At 35.9% G+C, this 21,425-nt stretch overlaps 1 protein-coding gene across 1 annotated transcript; it reads left to right on the forward strand.

Moving 5' to 3' along the window:
* The first annotated feature begins 374 nt into the window (after window positions 1-374).
* On the forward strand, window positions 375-20,272 carry Zip102B (Zinc/iron regulated transporter-related protein 102B). The gene is made up of 6 exons (XM_089648193.1): window positions 375-672; window positions 8,623-8,809; window positions 11,705-11,815; window positions 13,943-14,081; window positions 14,789-14,907; window positions 18,625-20,272. Exons 1-6 carry the CDS (start codon window positions 577-579, stop codon window positions 18,870-18,872), a joined length of 900 nt encoding a protein of 299 aa, XP_089504319.1. The 5' UTR covers window positions 375-576; the 3' UTR covers window positions 18,873-20,272.
* The last annotated feature ends 1,153 nt before the right edge of the window (window positions 20,273-21,425 follow it).

The raw sequence follows: 21,425 nt of genomic DNA on the forward strand, positions 1-21,425 counted from the left end.
ATAAAAGTGCCAAATGTCTCAAAAATAAAGGAAATTTTATTAGTCACATGATATTTTGCTAAGTCGCGAGTTGGCCTGCCAACACTCCAAAGGTTAACATTGACTTTTGGGATATTACGTTTATTGGTTATGTGGTTGAACCTGCCGACAAACTATCATGTGACAACTTTGTAGGATAACATATTGTAAACACAACTATACGATTGCAATATTTACGTTCATATAAATAAAAAAAGTTAAACTCTCCCCTCATTGATTTTTTTGAATCGTTGGGTAGGAACTTGCAGAATATTTGTTTACCCACTTGTTTATTTTGACGTACGGCTTCAAGTGGCAACACCGCATGCCAAGTTGTCAAAAGAGAATGTAAATCCGTGTAAACTGGTGTTTGCTGGTGTTGTTCGCCCGGTTTGCCAATATCAATGGGAAGCGCTTTATTTTCGACTGACATTTATTTACGCACTTCCCGCTTTCGCCTCAAATTGAACTAATATAGTGTCGCCGTCCAATGCTATGAGGTGAAGTAGTTGTTAATTTAAATTAACGAAGTTATACGGTTAATAACAAAGCCTAAACATGGACGAGACGCTCGTTTTGATCTTACTGGTGGTGGTTATGCTAGTTGGATCATATCTAGCCGGCAGCATTCCTTTGAATGTGAACATGTCAGAGGTTAGTACAAAAAATTCATATTATCAATTTACAATATTACATTTTAACTGCAGTTGCATGGGGATGTTATCGGCAATTTTTTTTTATAGTGTGAATTGAGGTCGGCTCGTGAATATTTAGTACATTATGAACGAATTTCTCGAAAGAGTAACTCAAAATAACACGCTAATGTTTTAGAAATTACAAGAATGTTGAAAATGTATAGATTTTGTTTGAAGATGTACGCTGTTCTTCTTTCTTTGGGCTTTCAGACGATGTATTGTGATGTTATGTTATCAGTCGCTGCCTATCCACTGCTGGATGCAGACCCCTTAACTTTTAGACGATGTATTGTGATGTTATGTTATCAGTCGCTGCCTATCCACTGCTGGATGCAGACCCCTTAACTTTTAGACAATGTATTGTGACGTTATGTTATCAGTCGCTGCCTATCCACTGCTGGATGCAGACCCCTTAACTTTTAGACGATGTATTGTGATGTTATGTTATCAGTCGCTGCCTATCCACTGCTCGATGCAGACCCCTTAACTTTTAGACAATGTATTCTGATGTTATGTTATCAGTCGCTGCCTATCCACTGCTGGATGCAGACCCCTTAACTTTCAGACGATGCATTGTGATGTTACGTTATCAGTCGCTGCCTATCCACTGCAGGATGCAGACCCCTTAACTTTTAGACAATGTATTGTGATGTTATGTTATCAGTCGCTGCCTATCCACTGCTGGATGCAGACCCCTTAACTTTCAGACGATGTATTGTGATGTTACGTTATCAGTCGCTGCCTATCCACTGCTGGATGCAGACCCCTTAACTTTTAGACAATGTATTGTGATGTTATGTTATCAGTCGCTGCCTATCCACTGCTGGATGCAGACCCCTTAACTTTTAGACAATGTATTGTGATGTTATGTTATCAGTCGCTGCCTATCCACTGCTGGATGCAGACCCCTTAACTTTCAGACGATGTATTGTGATGTTACGTTATCAGTCGCTGCCTATCCACTGCTGGATGCAGACCCCTTAACTTTTAGACAATGTATTGTGATGTTACGTTATCAGTCGCTGCCCATCCACTGCTGGATGCAGACCCCTTAACTTTCTTCGGTATAATTTCCTTGCTCCGCGTACTGCTAAATATGCCCAAAATAACATAATAACACTTAATTCACCTTAATTAGTCAAATATTTACCTAAGGGTAAATTGTAAAACATTCACAAAATAGATTACTCGGCAGTGGCGGCGCGAACACTTCTTCGATGATGGGGTCTGACATTTTGTACCTGTACTATACTGAAATCTCACTACCCGGAGGATATAATATAAATTTTTTCAAACAAAACTGTTGATGGACAAGTCATACACCTAATCAGATGTTGATGGACAAGTCATACACCTAATCAGATGTTGATGGACAAGTCAATCACCTAATCAGATGTTGATGGACAAGTCAATCACCTAATCAGATGTTGATGGACAAGTCATACACCTAATCAGATGTTGATGGACAAGTCAATCACCTAATCAGATGTTGATGGACAAGTCATACACCTAATCAGATGTTGATGGACAAGTCATACACCTAATCAGATGTTGATGGACAAGTCATACACCTAATCAGATGTTGATGGACAAGTCATACACCTAATCAGATCTAAACACAAAATAAATTAATTTTTCTGTACATACATCATTTGTAACTCAGCATAATAAAAAGAATGTAATTCTTGCAAAGATTATCATTAAACTTAATTTGAATCTGCGCGATTACTGCCTGAAACCACGTAACTTTCTCGAATTACACAAACTGGCATTATTTGGCATGAGCGAATTTAACGGACTGTCCCCGCAGTATTCGAAATTCACATATAAGTGAGCATGCGCTATTTCGAAGATTGCTTGCAATGGAAAAAGAAACTCAAAGAATGTTCCCAAATGCTCGAAGGGACATCTCGGATTGTCCCCGACCTGCGTGCAAAGATCTGCACACTGAGAAATGTAAAAAAAGGCCTCTGATGATTTGCGCTGCTGATCGCTAGTTCTAGTTTCTAAGCTTCAAGACGATGGGGCATAGCGGACACCTTTCACGGAAAAAAAACCGAAATAATTTTTCATATTATATTTCTGTAAATATTAATAATTTCTTCATATTAAGAAGTAAGCAAAGTAAAGAAACTTTACCGTTTCTACTGCTTTCTTTTAATAAGTAATTTTTATTTATTGCTATCTAATATTTTGTATGATTTTTTTCATCCGGCCTTCTTTGCTTTACTTCCGATGAATGATCTTCATTGCTGAGGTATCCCTCCAAAAATTTTCTCCAATGTCTCCAGTTCCTCGCTTTCTATCCCCTGTCCTCAGAGACTTCTCATTCTGCTCCAATATTCTTCCACCAAGCCAGTCCATCTTATCTTATATTAATTATACTTATTAATTTATCTAACTAGCATGGCTATTACTTGTGGCTGTATTCTATCGACCATATATGGGTCATTGATGGACTGATTCGTGGGTGGTTTGAAAACCCGACTATCATGAGAGCATGCTACGTTCCTGATGGTTATCTTCATCACCGACAGCATATACTGTTTTATCTCCCAGCCTGGAGGACTCCCCCGTCATGCCGGCATGTCCGGCAATCTTGAATCGATTATCGACATATTTGGCATCAATGAAACTATATTTAAATTCAAAAAAATATTTATTGCACAAAAATACAGAGTAGAAAGAGTATAGCTTATAGGTTACATCCTTTTTCTTCCAGCTAACCCAACAAATACAAATTATATTACATAACCCAACAATTACATGTTAACAAATGTATGTAAATAATAAGAATGCCATCGAATCCGTAGCGGATTTCATAGGAACTCACCGCACCTGCCTCGATTTTATGGTATTTTGAACCATAAAACATGCTCCTAACATGCTAAAATAAATTTTATTCACTTGGCAAGAAAATAATGTATCTTAATATTATTCTAGATTGTCATTTCGTCAATGCAAATCTGTTTATTTTATCTGTGAAAAAGCGTGTCGCAAAGTCAAAGGTCTTGGTACTGTATTTATTTACAAGAAACCCTCATATGACATATTTTTATTATGAAGAATGCTTATTTAGTTGAAAAATATAATAAAACTAATGAATATTTTCATAGTTCTTCATTATACTATATGTTTTTATAACATTAGATATAGAAAATAAAAACATTTCTCTGAATATCAGTAGAAATCTGAAGATAGCATTGGATAGATATATACAATTTAGTTTATATCTAGTTTACAATGGTGCAGTAAATTCAAACATCTTCTTGGTACGGTGGAGGAGAGCTGGTAGAGGTCAAAGTGGGATTTTCTTCAGCAATCGGCAATTTAAAACTGATGATGGAAGAAGCAATCACAATACTTTGTCTAAGTGCCTGCAAGCAAATTTGCGGCCTAATTCTAAGCTGCTGTATCAACAGAATTAACATTCTATATCAACAATGTTGCGCTATATTTAACTGTTTACCTCAGTTCACATTATTGTGAAAAACTTTAAGGCACAAGAAATAATATAAAATAATTTTCATGTTTGTCGGGCATCTGGGATATTGACTGTTATATTTCTTAAAGACTCTGTCAGATGATGGGAGAATTTTTTTATTTCCTCTTTGCAATAAAATCCAAATAAAGGAAAAATTACTGAACTTATTCGAAAACTAAACACTGTTTTTGAAAGGTGGTGAAATACACTTTCAAATTGTATTATTAGAAGTAAACATATCATTTTTTGTGTAATTAAATTTTTAGTGTAAACATAAAAAAGTTTTAAAAGTCAGTCTAAACACTGAAGTAAAATTACTGATAACAAAAATACACATTTTATTAGAAAAAATAAATTAAACATTACCGTCACTTTTTTTCGTTTCATATTTTTATTTTATTTTTTATTTATTTTATTGCAGAAACAAACAGTACATAATTACATAGAGGACAATAGTTACAAAGTAATATGAGTTAATACAATAATTGGTACCAATGACATGTCGCAGACATATATGCGGTTCCATGATAACTCAACACAGTGACAATTCATCACACCTTTAAAAAGTGATATAAAGTCATTAGAAACGATGAAAAAAAAAAATTTTAAACCTAACCTAACCTACTTAACCCAGTTAATAAAGTTTTTGTTTCATCACTTTCCATGACGTTATATAACTTTTTAAAGATGTGATGAATCATCATTTTGATGATTTATCCGGTTACCCATATGTGGTATATTATACATTTTACTTAAATTAAGTTAGTTAGTATGTTAGGGAAGGAGAGCGGTATGTGTGTGTATGTGTGCATGTGTGTGTTATGTGAGCGAATTCAGTGTGCTAAAAAAGTTTTTCTTAAATAGAGGGAGAATCAAAAAATATATCGATATTTATGCTTGTTTGAATTGAGTTGAATGTTTGAAGGATGCGAGAAATGGAAATGCAGCGTTTGTTGTGTAAAAAAGATTGGTGTGGCGAGTTCTTTTAGATGGGATGTTAAAATTTATTTGGGATAGAAATTATGGGCAGTCTATTTCGTTGTGTATCATTTTATGGAGAGATGTCATGTCAGCTACCGTTCGCCTGGATTTCAGGAATTGGAGGGTGCAGATATAATTATTTTTATAGTATAAAAATAATTATATGGCCCTGGCGCAAGAAGTGGAAGGTCAATCTATATCACAATATATTGGGTTTTCCAATAAGAGGTGTTATTTTGATATTCAATCGTAAAAGATCAATTGTTTCGTTGCTTGTGTGGCACGTAGCGCCATCTTGTTGAAAGTAAACGTTGTCCAGATCAATACCATCCAATTCCGACCATAAAAAATCATTAATCATCTCTCGATAGCGCAATCCATTCACCGTAACTGTTGCTTCAGCCTCACTTTCGAAAAAAGTAAGGTCCAATGAATCTGCCGGACCATAAACCGCACCAAACAGTCACACTTAGGATAGAGAGTCTTTTCAACAATAACTCTTGGGTTTTTCGAGCCCCAGATGCGACAATTTTGCTTGTTGACGAAGCCACCGAGGTGGAAATGTGCCTCATCACTCAAGATGATTTGCATTTGATTCACTCAAGTGAATTTTAATAATTTCATATAATTAATAATTTTAATAATAGTTGAAGCGTGTATCGTTTCATTTTTATTAATGGCGTAGTTTCTACTGTCAAAAAATGACAACTTCAAAAGTAACATCTACCGAAATAGCGGGCTATTCAAAATAACACCTCTTATTGGAAAACCCTATGCATGCTAATGCGTTGTTAATATCATAAAAATGCCAATGTATGTAATTAATTTACCTGTACTCACCTATCCTGAAGCCGGTAGTACATAATGTTTAATTTATGATTATGTATCTAATTATTTACACATAAATAATAATTTTTTTCTTTCTTTAAAAAACTCTTATCTTATTAAAATGTTTTTAAATCACTACCTCCAATCTCAATCAGTCCAATGTTTATCAATTGAGTTAAAAAGTAAACAATATAGTACTTATACATTCATTTTATAGCTTTACCTTTTTAAAATATCATTTTTATCTCCTGTAGCAGAAACTAATTGACACTTCACTTGAAAATTTTTTATCATGATTCAATAAATTGTTTGCGATTTGTTTCAATGCGATATCCACAGAATTTGACATTTTGTGTCAACAATAATAAACATAATTTTGCGAACTAATGTTCAAAATGACTACCATAAATAAACTACTTACATGGCTACATTGAGATCAATGGATGGCTATTGTTTATCATACAAAAAACTTTCGATTGACATTTTTTGTCATCTCCCTCCAATACATTAATAATCTTAGGGTGTGGATTCTCTATCTCACCGCGGTCATGTCCGAACCCCATTTGAAATAAATATTGTGTGATACTAAGTATATGTCAGACATGATTTTGTTTACCTTCTTTGTCTGTATGACAAAGAGAAAGAAAGGATACAGTTGGGGAACAAAATTTAAAGTGACCCACGGTTGATATGTACAGTAGCTCATTTGGACGCTAGATGACACTGGAACCCGCTATTAATCGGGTAGTTTGATATCCATTTTTGAAAAATTAATAATATTGCAGCATATTTTTAAAGAGGTCATTGACCAAATGACCCCCATAGAAGAGCCGCCACTGGGTTTCATAGACATGTACATTTGTACATGTACATTGTTAACTTTTAGATTTGAATATAAAGCGTGGTGATTTCTCTTTCTAACACCGTTTAAATCATATTTCTCACCATGATAGTAAGAGAGACATAATGTTTCTATCAGAACATAAATATGAGCTGTGTTCCCAATAGCGAACAAATTGATCAAACAGATAATAGCTCTTTATTCCCAAAACCGAACAGATTTGCCAGAGGGGTTAAGTTTTTTTATTTAATATTTATTTATTAACACTTCACTATAATATATAACAAAATATACTAAACATATTTGATATAAAGAATATATACCTCAATCTATAATGGAATAAGGCATTATTGCCTGGGGCTATGCCAGTAAAAAATACATAGACACTTTGTAGTTAGACCCCTCTGATCCTAAGCCCTCAATTTCATTTTGCAGAGTACATCACATTGATGTAGTTATTTAGTCAATGGTTCAGTGTGATTTTTTTCTTCCATTTTGCAATTTCTTCGAACCTTGGTGCTGTTTTTTTTAAAAAAGCATGTTTTTACCTGTCACAGGTGACATCTATATAAGATAGGTATCCATTAATTTGATTAATTGCAGTCATACGAACAAGATATCAGATGGGAATGCTGTGTTGGTTCTACCCGTAGTTAAGCGAAAGCCGCTCCTAAAAATTAGCATCATTGATTCGTTTAATGCAATTGCACCACCGGCAGACATGCAATATATGTACCTAATTTGTTTGCTGTTTGTGGAATAATTTGCCAGTGTTAGGGTTTCCTCATTTCTACAAGTTGGGTCTCTTCCAAGATCCATGATAATTAACCTTTACAACGCTGGCCTTGTGAATGCAATCTATCCCATCATGCGGCCCACCATATGTGTTTTAGTGAAACTTCATGGATCATATATGTGACAACCGTGTACGGGGATTGCGGCCGATGGATCACACACTTTACAACGCTTAAACCAAATATCTAGGGGTTATTTATGACAATAAACTAACTTTTCACCAACGCATCATGGATGAAGTAAGCAGAGCATTCAAGATTCTTGGTTTGGTAATTAGAAATTCATACGCGTTTTAACAATGCACAAACGCTTAGTCTATTATGTAACACACAAGTCTTAAGCATATTGGAGACAAATTCAATCATTTGGGCTCCAAATGAACTATGGTACATGTTCTCATTGAAAGAATTCGCAAGTCATTTTTAAGATTTTTATTTTTGCGTCTATGGCTATTACCCTTGGCCATACCCATCTATTTATATCCTGGGCATGACCAATTACCACTCCTTGGAGACACGTAGAGGTACTGCTCTGATATTTGTATCTTTTACTAAACGGTTACATATCTAACAATGAGATTCTGGCTATAATAAATTTATTTGTACCAGAGTCTCACTCTAGAAGTCGTCGCCATAACCTCCTCTGCTGTAGAGCGAGCCGAACCAATTTGTTTGTGAACTCACCCGTGTGGGAGAACCACGTACTTCCTAAAAGTAGTTGATCAAAATATCGAATTGTTTTTCATGTCCTACAACGCACTAACAAGGTTTTTGGCACTTTAAAACATAAATGGTTCCATTTTAACGGCCTAGAATGTAATGTTATAAAAAAATTGTACAAATTGAATTAAATAAATAAATGAGATAGCCATGATGATAAGGATAAACCAAAACCATCCTAATTAATCATCAACAATTCAATTCCACATAAACCCTCCTTGTAGCAACGTAAATAAATTAATTCAATGATTGTGCCCCCAGGAGAAGCTGAAGAAGGTGACGGTACTGGGAGCAGGTCTCCTGGTGGGCACAGCCCTAGCCGTCATCATCCCTGAGGGCGTGAGCGCTTTGCTACCCGCGCCGGGGGCCCACACGCCTGGGGCCACTGAGGGGGCGGAGCACCAGCACTCCAATCTGCACGCTGTCATCGGGATATCACTGGTCTTGGGTGAGCATCGTTTACCAAATCAGATAAAATTTATTCATTGACGTTACTATTAACAATTTGAAATATGTCACATCTAGCAATTGAATCCAGGACCTCAGCCTTGACGGGGCTTTGCTCTACCACTGAACTAATCCGACCCTATTCCCTTTTGTCATATTTAACTGTATCATACTTTAAATCAAAGGTTCCCAAAGTGGTCTATATGGACCCCCAGGGGTCGATATCGGCATGCTGGGGGTCTATGTCAGCGAGAAAAAAATTTGGGGGTCCACGAGATTCAAATGGGGGTACATACGAGCGGACCCCCATTTACCTCAAGTCAATATTTAGGAGTTCCGTAAATGACACAATATACCTAAAACAAATATAATAGACTGAGAAATTACTTATTTGATATTTGTATTTTTATATTTCGTAAAGTTTTTAATTAAGGTATATAAATAGAGTCTACGTTCCTTTTCTCGTCAGAATTAATATATTCAAGCAAAACATTGCACATTGGAAGCCGCGAATTTTCCTAGTTCCCCAACTTGCCAATGCACTTCACACAGACTTCAAATCTAAGTTTGAGGACATTTTGACTGTGGAAATGCAACGTTGAAGAATCGGATATCCTGTGACAAGAAGAACTGACCGGAATAAGCACTGACAAAGAACTTAAGGGGCAGTTCTGTACGGCTACCTACAGAAAGAAATTCCCGTTGCTTATCCTGCTTCATTTTCATTTGGTGTAATACCTCACAAGGGCGCCCCTGTCTGCACAATGTAAAGACAGACCAACTATACCACCACCCAGTTGTTGGGCAGGCAAGGGAAGGGAATATTTTTACTAAAAAACCAAATGATTATCACATGGAACGTTAATAGTTTTAGGAAAATTCAATATTCGGCAGGCCGGGGGTCTACGGAAAAAAAAAATTTTTGGCAATTGGTCTACGGGGAAAAAAAGTTTGGAAACCTCTGCTTTAAATTAAAGAATTAAAAAAAAAAAATTTAAATGGCCCTTTTTTAAATATATACTCTCTGTAAAATATGTCCCATTTCCCCTCCTCCCCACCCCTCTTGCCTTCTAATACCCTCCTAGCCATTTATATCTTTAAGTTTATTGTTGTATTTTAGTATTAAGTATACCCTGATAAAGTAAGCATTCCTTACGAAACTTGTTGGTTTCCTAAATAAAAAAAGTAGTTAAAACCAAGTGATTATTTAATCGAAATAAAAATGGTGCCACAAAATAAGTTTGCTGTGTTTGAAAAAGTGAAAAAAAAAAACTTGAAGATTTATTTTGTTGGCAATTGTGAAAGAAACTTATATTTATTGATTTGGTAATGATATTTTGATTTTTCATTTACACATTCATAGATGAAATATGACTGCAGTTGTTTGATCTCTTGGCAATGTTTCCATATAGCGATGTGGAATATATTATCGTTATTATAATGCAGCATCATAGTTAATTGTGAAGTTTACTTCTCTTGGAGAGAAGTAGAGATTTCTATATGCAAATAATTGCTACACTTTGTTTGCTGCAAGAACACATTTGCATATTAAGCTCATTGAACTGATGAATTAGGTTACTATTAGACGACTGTGGCTAACAGTGCTACCATACAATTAAAAAACATTCTAAATATTTTTTTTCTTTTCAAATGTACTATTTTTTTAAATTCTATAATTTTTTATTTAATATATTTTACTGGCTGTATCCTGCCACGCATTGCTATGTTTCAGTCTGTCTGTGCAGATAGAGAAACAATAGCGCTTGTTACTTTTACGTCCAACAGATAGCGCTGTTTAAAAAAAAAAAACACATTTTTACTTGTCACAGGTGACATCTATATAATGTAGGTATATAATAACACATTCGTATTATACTGCAGCGTTTTGTCAAAATGTCATAGCTATCGATGAAGAACTTTTGGAGAATTAAGATTTTGAACAAACGAACATTTACATTTTTATTTATAGAGAAACAATAGCGCATGTTACTTTTACGTCCAACAGATAGCACTGTTCTAAAAACATAGCATATTTTTACTTGTCACAGGTGATAAATATATGTATAATAACACATGTGTATTCGAATTCAGCTTTGTGTCAAAATTCAAAGTACATACAAAGTCGAAAATACAATATGCTTCAGTGATTTGCCAATGCGTGATACCTTTTCTCTCCTCTGTTTTGTCCCTTTACCACGGTAGCAAGACATTCCCTTTAACGTCAGCATGTCTTTCTAGTTTTCAAAGATTTTCCGCATGGTAAAAGATTGCATGTGCGCATAGAATCTCATTTTTGCATCTTAATATATTTTTATTAGTGTGGTAGGGGAACATAGTTTAAAATGGTAGTGGTAGGAGGCCCGTTCAATAAATAAATTGTTAAGGCGATGCCATGCTTAGTAATGCAAAATCATGTGTTTTTGGTTTGAAAATTTGGTCACCTCGGAATGCTTCAGATGCTTTAATTAAATACTGCGAGTAGAATACATCTTGGCCTTTGAAATAATCGAGTATTTTTTAGATAAGTCTTTTTATAAGCCCAGAAAAAAATAATGTATAAGGCCTATGAAAACTGCTATAATGTTCAAAATCTCCTACTTATGAACTCATTTTCGGTTATGATTTTATTTTATAATGTGGCAAATTAAGTTTATAAAATGATCGAAAAAAAATGAAATATTTATGCCTGAACATCCACAAAATAAAATAAAAGGTTCTTTTTGGCCATGTTTTTTTCTTGCATAAATCAAAACAGGCGGATGGTGTTAAGCGGGAATTTAAACCTTATCGCCATCTACGTAAGGGTTGTTATTGATAACGGCTCAATTTGAAATATTACACGACGTAGTGCATCGCGTTAATTGACATAATTTAATGAGTTTGTATGCATTTGCAGGGTTTGTGTTCATGTTGTTGGTTGACCACATCTCATCCAGCATGAATGACTCTGCCGTACCTGCCGAAAGGAACGTCACGGCCACCATTGGACTGGTGGTGCATGCAGCAGGTACACCTATAAGTTTTTGTTTGTTATGCTTCCCGGATCTCTTGGATCTATGGCTTCCCTAAATAGAAGAATTCCTATTCCATACCTTCGTTTTCCACTCCCTACTTCCTTCAATCTCACAACATTAAATTCAGGATGCCAAAGTCCAGCTTTCTGCATAGGCCAACCTCAAATGTCTCAATTCTCTGTTGTCCATACCCATCTGAAGCCGGCAATTATTTTCAAGTCATCGACATATCTTATCTGTGGGTTACCTTAGCTTAATTTTCCCAACATAGGATGGCATTCGAAGGTACTGTAATTCTGACTGTCATTTGCACGTCTTGAGTGATTTTATTTACATCGGAACTCTTGTCACGTTGCAAACAGCGTAAACTATCATGTTTAGTACATATTTTCAAATAATAGCATGTCGGTTATTGTACAATTTATGTTTACGAGTTTTGCAAATACCACATAAAGTAAAGTTTAACTTCTCGTTTCACGGTTGTAAATTTTTTACTGCACTGTGCCTGTAATATGTATGTTAAAACACCATAAAATTCAATATTCGTGTTAATATTTGCCGTTAATTCTTATCGTCAAAATATACTATCACCCGATTAATGCTACCATATATTGTTATATTGGTTCTTGCACTGTCAAATCATGTTGGTTTTAAAAATCTTCTAATTGATTACAACACAAGAGACCCAACTGTTCTGCGCTAGCGGGATTGTGACATTCCCTATTCGGGGTATGCTGTGAGGCTGAAGGAAGTGGGGATGAGGAAGAGGAAAGATCCGAAGTACTTGGCTATTCGGAGCTGGTAACTAAACACTGTTAAGGCATTTCTAGCGTCGTTTCGATTGGTCTTTCACCAGGGCGATGATACACTAAGAGCATTGAAATCGACCAACACTATTGACGAACATTTGCACATAAACCGCTTACAAATAATATTATGACAAAAAACACAATGCAACACAGTCTACGACTATGTATTGTTTTTAGCAGTCTCGGTTTCAGTAAATATTATTATTTTTACTAAGCAATTCAAGAAAAATATGTCCATTGTACCAACAATAGTACCAACATACCAACAATTGGAACTTCCTAACATTTGCCGGCATAGTCCAATGGTAACGCATTGGACTGCCATTCCGAAGGTCGCGGGTTCGAACCCGGCGTGCGCAAATAAATTTTATTTGATTAATTTGTGTTATTTCACAATTAATTAATTAAAATAATATATAGTATATTTGCGGCACGTTCCAGAGTGGAAGATACTACCAGTATCGCCCTGGTGTAAGACCACCATTCAGAATTGAAACGTTGCTCCAAATGGCTTTAGCCGTGTTTAGTGACTAGATCTGAATAGCCAGGTACTTCCCCACCTTCCTCTTTCCCTTCCCCACTTACCTTCAGCCTCACAACACCCCCCAATTGGGGATGCCATAGTCTCACTGGCTCCAGACGGGAGCAGTTGGGACTCTTGTGAGGTATTCACTATAAAAAATAAAAAAAAATGGGGTTTCATTAACATTATTAGCATTGCTATTTATTATTTTTGTTCGTGTTGGCGTTAATTTCGGGGTTATACTCATCAGTCGACAAATCGCCAACGTTAGCGGTGTAAGAGTTTTTTCAAATTGTTGTCAAAGCCCAGTATTTTACATCTAATACTCTAGAATGTGGATTTTCTTTCCTATATCATGTCTCTTCAATTTTAACTCCTTTCTCTCCTCAAAAAGACCCTCCACACAGCATCCCCAAAGATGGCATAGGCCCTGAGGGAAATAATTTTTCTCCGGGTCTACTGTGGGGAGTCAATTTATGAAAAAAACGAGGTGCAAATATACAATCTATTGTACTGTCAACGTCATTGATTAAAAAAATAATAAAATATAATAATATTTTTTATTAATGATAATTAAAATACATAGTATGGTAGTTTATTCACAGTCCTCCTCAGAGATTCCTGTTCCGAGGCGGGCTGTAGGTCTTGCATTCTTGTTCATCTTCATGTTTGTTGACTGTCTTTGTTGATTTCCACATCTTCATGTTTGTTGATTTCCTGATCTTCATGTTTGTTGACTGTAGGTTGTGCTGGTGTTACTTTATTGATTTGCGTTGTTGTGTTTTCAGCTGATGGTATTGCACTGGGAGCCGCGGCCACCACCTCCCACGCTGACGTGGAGATCATTGTGTTTGTGGCCATCATGCTGCACAAGGCGCCGGCCGCCTTTGGCCTAGTTACTTTTCTCCTGCACGAAGGAATTGAGAGGTATACCCGCCCTATATACCGTCCGTCTTACTTATTAGATTCTTATGCACCAGTTCAGCGTTGCATTGATATAATTATGCCGGCCTATAGCCTGGTTTACTATTACTACGCCATGGTAATTAGTTTGTATCACATACACTGTGTTTATAAGTAAACGTTCGGGATGCATGTCTCTTACTTGATTGTTGTCTTTGTTCATACGGGTGTTTCTTTGTTAGCGACATTGATGAAATTATCGACATGTACGAGGTATACTAAAATTATAAGTCGTACAGTGAATTCGAATTAGCTATACAAATGCGTTAGTAGGTCATCAATAGTACATGTATAAGAGATATTAATAATTGTAATGAACTTGCGAATAAAATCTTGTATGAGAGAGACGGAATGAACACGAGACAACTGTAGGTATATGTATAAAGAGTATGGTTGTCTGGTATCTTTTAAATTAGCACCTGTCATCCGAGATAATATTTTGTATGAATTACAGCATATTGGCTCTTTTCTGCCATCCCAATATCCCTGTATCACAATAAATCCTCAATATAAAGTGCGATTACACAAAAAAGGCAAAGATATTACAGTAAAATAACGCCGACAATGTTGATATTGCTGTATCCCCAGGATAGTTGTAGTTTTTTTAATGATTCCTTATATGTAGACTACAAATGCATGCTAAATAAGATGGTTTTTGCTTGTGATTTCAGGAATCGGATAAGGAAGCACTTGCTCATCTTCTCTTGCTCCGCCCCACTGCTGACGCTGGCCACCTACTTCGGCATTGGCCAGGAGGGCAAGGAAACACTGAGCTCAGTCAATGCTACAGGTAAACAAACATAACCTAATCTAATAAATATTTCTTAAATCCTTCTTTAGTTGTTGCCTCATTGGACTCCTGGTGGGTAAGGCTCTTTCCTTCCTTATGGCCATTCATTGCGTGGAGATCCACAGACACGGACGTTTCGGACAAGACGGTGATATTTGATCACTTCACCGCATCGCACTCGGACCGTAGACCCATTCGAGGACTTCAAAGAACTGTAACTGTTGGTATCTCATTATGCAGGAGAATGTCAAATAATAGTCCGTAAATCTGTATATAACTGTTTATTCATGATTCAAACACAAGTTGACATCACTAGCAGTTCGGTTCTATCTATTTTCCCTCGATGGATAGGCGTAAGTCCCGTTGCCATAGCAACCGGAAACCCTTCCTCGTCTTATATTTCTGCTAGGCTGCTAATTGCGCCCCATTGCTGGCCATATATAAATAAATGGGTGTTACACAACTTTATCTACAAAAAACATACAAATAATTCTAGGCCTTAAATTCTTCTGCTTCCGAAGTATTTTTTATTTTATTTATTTGCGTTATAAACAGTCTTTATGCATTCACATTTTACAGGGTTAGGAATTGTTTATATCATTGACACATAAAATAACGACATAAAACATTAAGAACAAATTAAAAAATGAAAAATACATAACAATATGAGAAAGTGCTACTTAAATATACAATAAGTGTTTTTAAATTTTTTTTTATTATTTTCAAGTTTTACATTTAAACACGGAACATAATAATAATAATAGCAGAATAACAGCAGAATTAAATAACAGCAGTTTTAATTGAATAACATCAGTTTCTCTTAGGACGGGTTGTTGCAGAGAATTTTAACAATTCTTCAAATTTCAAAGTTAATTTCCAAGTTCTGTGAATTTTTTGTTATTATTTCAGTTCTGTCAAGTACCTGATATAGTGATATATTAACAGAACTTGAATAGTTCTTTCACGGAATCCAAAAATGAACTTTGAAATTTGATGAATTTTTCAAATTCTATGAAAGAACCCATCTTAAGAGAAACTGATGTTATTCAATTAAAACTGCTGTTATTCAATTCTGCTGTTATTCTGCTATTCAACCTTTTTTTTCAATTTAAACTGAAACCAGAAGATGAAAAAAAGAAATGTTTTTTTGTTTGTTCAAAATCTTAAATCTTCAAAAGTTCTTCAGCGATTGCTTTGAAATTTTAACACAACGTTGCATTCGAATACGGGTGTGTTTTTATATACCTTTATATTATGTAGATAATACTCTCCTGATAATAGTTCCTGTGAGAGGTAAAAACATACTTTTTTTGAAAACATCCGGATCCAAACAGCCCCATCTGTTGGACGTAAAAGCAACAAGCTCTATTGTTTTTCTATCTGCACAGACAGACCAAGCCACAGCAATGCATGGCGGGGTACAGCTAGTATATCAATAAAATAATAGTGTATTAGAGTACAGTAGAACCCCGTTAATTCGAACCCCGATAATTCGAAAAAACGCGTAATTCGAAATTTTCGCCAAAAAAATTTCCGCAGAAAAATTTTTTCATACAAAGATTTTTTTAATTCGAAATTCGTTAATTCGTAATTCGAAATTTATTTTTGTCCGCGCACGAAAATTTGTTCGTGTAATTCGAAAAAATTTTATTTTTGCGAAAATAAATCATAATATTTCGTAAATCTGAATCTAAAAGTCAGCCGTGGCGATAAAACGCTGAAAAATGTATTTTTACGTGGTTATACATCGTCCTAATAAGCATTATTATATTGTAAATCTGAATCGATTTACACTGGAATGTCTTACTTTTTCAAATTTATTTCGAATATCCGAGTTTGAAGGGCCGAGAAAATACGTTTTACGCGGATATATGTCGTAGTTTTACGAGTTTACACCAAATATCCGAATTTAAAGGGTCGGCCGCGACGAAACTCGGCCGCGAAATTTCGATTTACGCGTAAATATCGTATATTTACGAATTTATATAGAATATTTGAATTTAAATGGCCCGCTGCGACGGAAATCGGCCGCGAAATCTCGATTTACGCGTAAATATATCGTATTTTTACGAATTTATTTCGAATATCTGAATTTTAAAGGGCCCGCCGCGACGGAAATCTGACGCGAAATTTCCATTTACGTGGAAATATATCGTATTTTTATTAACTTTACTTCGAATATCCGAGTTAAAAAATACGGCACGACGGAAATCGGTCGAAAAATTTCGATTCACGCCGAAATATGACATATTTTTACGAATTTACTTCAAACATCTGAACTTAAAAGGCCGGCCGCGACGAAAAACTGCCGATGAAATTCGATTTACGCGGAAATATATCATATTTTTACGAATTTACATCAAATATCATACATTTTTTACATTTTTACGAATTTACATCAAATTTAAAGGGTCAGCCGCGACGGAAATCGGCCGCGCATTCTCGATTTACACGGAAATATATCGTATTTTTGCGAATTTATTTTGAATATCTGAATTTAAAGAGCTGGCCGCGACGGAATACGGCCGCGAATTCTCGTTTTACGCGGAAATTTTATTTCAAATATTCAGATATTTGAAATAAAGGGCCGGCTGCGATGGAAAATTACCGCGAAATCTCGATTTACGCGGAAATATATCGTATTTTTACGAATATCTCAATTTAAAGGGTAGGCCGCGACCGAAATCGGCAGCGAAATCTCGATTTACGCGTAAATATATTGCATTTTTACGAATTTATTGCGAATATCTGAATTTAAAGGGCCCGCCGCCACGGTAATCGGCCGCGAAAATAAAGAAATAATTGGTATCAATACGAATTTACAACTAAAATACCACCCGGATTTGAAGAGGCGGCCGAAAAAATCGATTTTCGGCATATTTTATTTTTATTTTTTTTCATAAAATTTCGAATTACGTGGGAATTCGTTAATTCGAAATTTGATTTTTGATGTCCCGTGGATTTCGAATTAACGAGGTTCTACTGTATAATATTTTATATTTGGGTTTTTCAATCAAGACAGAACTTTGCCACATCAATCAGAGTTTCTTCATCCATTAGCTAAAGCTATTTCAAACGATGTTTCAGTTTTGTATGGTGGTCTTTCACTAGGGCAATACTGAGAATACCTTCCACCCCGGAGCGTTCCGTAAATCTATCTATTTATATAAAGAAGAGTGTCTGTGGCAGGTGGTGTGGATTTGATTCGTATACAATTTTATAGTTTTATTCCGAGATTGATGAAATTTTGCACACTTGACTTTCAAAACAAGAGGAAGGTCACTGTCCACATGAGATTTTGATAAGCCACCCCGTCCCCCTTTCCCACCCCTTGAAGCAGATTTTTGATATTTATTGATGAAATTTTGCATACTTGTCGTTAATAATTACTAAAATTATTATTTTCTGCATCTGATTTTTAAAAACTCTGCGTAAAGCCCGGGCATCGTCAGGGACTTCAGCTAGTACACTATATTATATTATTTAAAATAAATTAATTGTAAAACTACATGATTTGAACCCGCAACATCCAGATTGCTAGTCGAGTGTTTTACCCCTCGACAAAGGGCGTGTGAACATCAAGGAGTTATTTTAATCACCGTAATCCTTTCGCACACGTTAATTCATGAACATCACATGGTAACCATACATCATCTATATGCTGTTGAAAATTTAAAGCAAATATTTTTATTTATAAGCCATTTTGTATTTCCCCAGGCATAGCCATGCTATTCTCGGCTGGCACGTTCCTCTACGTGGCCACCGTCCACGTCCTGCCAGAGCTAATGAACAGCCAGACTCAGTCTCCGCAGTGGAGGCCGCTGCCCACCACGGTCAGCGGGGCAGACCTCGCCAGCCCGGCTGGCCACTCCTCGCCTCATGGCCGCCTAACCCACGGCCAAATTCTGGCGTTGGTGGCTGGCGCCTGTCTACCGCTGCTGCTGGCTGTTGGACACCATCATTAGTCTGGTCGGACACAGTCATTATTCTGTTTGGACACCATCAATAGTCTGGTCAGACACCATCATCAGTCTGGTTGGATACCATCATGTCCGGTCAGACACCATTGTTAGTCTGGTCAGACACCATTTTAGTCTGGTCAGACACCATTGTTAGTCTGGTCAGACACCATTTTAGTCTGGTCAGACACCATTTTAGTCTGGTTGGATACCATCATGTCCGGTCAGACACCATTGTTAGTCTGGTCAGACACCATTTTAGTCTGGTTGGATACCATCATGTCCGGTCAGACACCATTGTTAGTCTGGTCAGACACCATTTTAGTCTAGTTGGATACCATCATGTCCGGTCAGACACCATTGTTAGTCTGGTCAGACACCATTTTAGTCTGGTCATCGCCGACTCACACAACGAAATTATTGTTGAAAATTTATTTTTTATTATTAACACATTGATGGACACTTGCCGGCAAACAGAGGTTCTTGTGTCGTAACACATGCTGTATTTTGTAGAAGAGAAACAATATTTTGTGTTCAGTAGTAAAAAATGTCTGACTTTGGGTGTTAACACTATCATACTTGTTAGCATTGTGACACAAATAGACAGGCTACATATTATTACAATATAAAACATGATTTCCCAGTCTGCTGTGTTGTAGTATCGCTTCCTTGTCTAAAAGACGTATAATACATACATGAAGTGTCCTATCACATCTCCTCTAAATCTACGTCAGTAGAAGTTATGTCCGTGAATGTGTTAAGCGCCTCGAGATTTTAAATATAAATTGTGAATATCTTTATCCAGACAGTACACACAACGCACAACACACATTCCTAAATAGAAAATAAATAATTAAATTGTCAAAAGGGCAAAATAAAGTGTATGAAATCATTTGTGACTATGAATATATATTTCAGTCATTTTCATTAGTGTTCAATTATTGCTTGATAATCGTTCACACTTGTTTAGCCCATGTGTTGCGCCTGGACAAAGTTATTGACAGTTGATAATGACCGTCTCCAGGTCATTTTAGTCTGAAATGAGATTGTGTTTCTGTACATCTGCAGATATCATATTAAGAATGTACTTTTTGAAGAAAATTGAGTTACTATTGTTGGAAATAATATTATATTACTACAATTATCAGTGATTCAGTTCATAGAGGTGTTTTTTTCTTAATTTATGTGATCACCGTAGAAGAGATATGGCATCCCCAATTTGGACATATTGTAATGATGAAAGAAGTGAGGAGAGAGAAGGAGATGGGAGAAGACGGTTTACTAGTATCGAGCTATTCCTATCTCGTCACTAAACATGATTGGTAATCCTTCACCGAGGCCCTAAAAAAAGGATAATAAATAAATTCCACTTTTGTGATTTTTTTTTTTTAATGTCTATAAATTAAGGCGATGCACTACGTAGTGTAATATTTTAAATTGAGCCGCTGTCAATAACAACCCTTACGTAGATGGCGATAAGGTTTAAATTCCCGCTTAACACCATCCGCCTGTTTTGATTTATGCAAGAAAAAAACATGGCCAAAAAGTGCCTTTTATTTTATTTTGTGGATGTTCAGGCATAAATATTTAATTTTTTTTCAATCATTTTATAAATAACTTAATTTGCCACAGTAAAATCATAACCGAAAATGGGTTCGTAAGTAGGAGATTTTTAACTTTAAAGCAGTTTTCATAGGTCTATACATTATTTTATTCTGGGCTTATAAAAAGACTTATCTAAAAAATACTCAATTATTTTAAAGACCAAGATGTATTCTACTCGCAATATTTAATTAAATCATCTGAAACATTTCTAGGAGACCAAACACATGATTTTGCATTACTACGTATGGCATCGCCTTAACACATTTTTCATGTATTATGTGTTTATCGAAATTTTCTTTCTTCCTATTTTTGATCACACACAGTCTTACAGCCTCTATGGACTAACACCCCTGTTAATTACATACCGTCAATGCAATTCGATATTCATCCCAAACCGTTAAATGGATTTTCTGCACTTGAAGCAATAGACTTTTCGAAGAATATTATATTATATTCCTCGATGGTTTTGCAGCTCCAAGACAATGCTATGCGGAATAGAATAAGCACCAATAAAAATTGATATTATCGAGTTGTAACACAAATAATAAATTAATAACTCATATTATAACTATAAAATTAATTCACTCCTCTGCTAGCAAGTCCTCCATCATTGCTCAAGTAACATTTCACACTTTTAACCGTTGGACTGTTTTTCGAGCACATGTGCGTGCCAATTTTCACAACCGTGCTCGGCGCTCACGCACGTATGTGAGCTCTAATACAATCCACGCTGAAACTTTTTCCGATGCAATTTTAACTTTAATGCTTTGAAATATCTGAAGAGAACAAAATTGGAATTGCTTGCGCTTATGTCACTGTAGATTCTACTGGATTCTAACCTCTATGACGGCCTGGAATAATTTGTCTATGAATGTCTAACTAACTAACTAACTAACCATCACGCCGTTTCCGCAGGGGTAGGCAGAGAGGACGGACCGCCAAACAACTCGGTCT

Source organism: Hesperophylax consimilis, chromosome 27 (genome assembly GCF_061612785.1).
Source record: "Hesperophylax consimilis isolate HC1 chromosome 27, BYU_Hcon_1.0, whole genome shotgun sequence".
NCBI classification, from domain to species: Eukaryota; Metazoa; Arthropoda; class Insecta; order Trichoptera; family Limnephilidae; genus Hesperophylax; species Hesperophylax consimilis.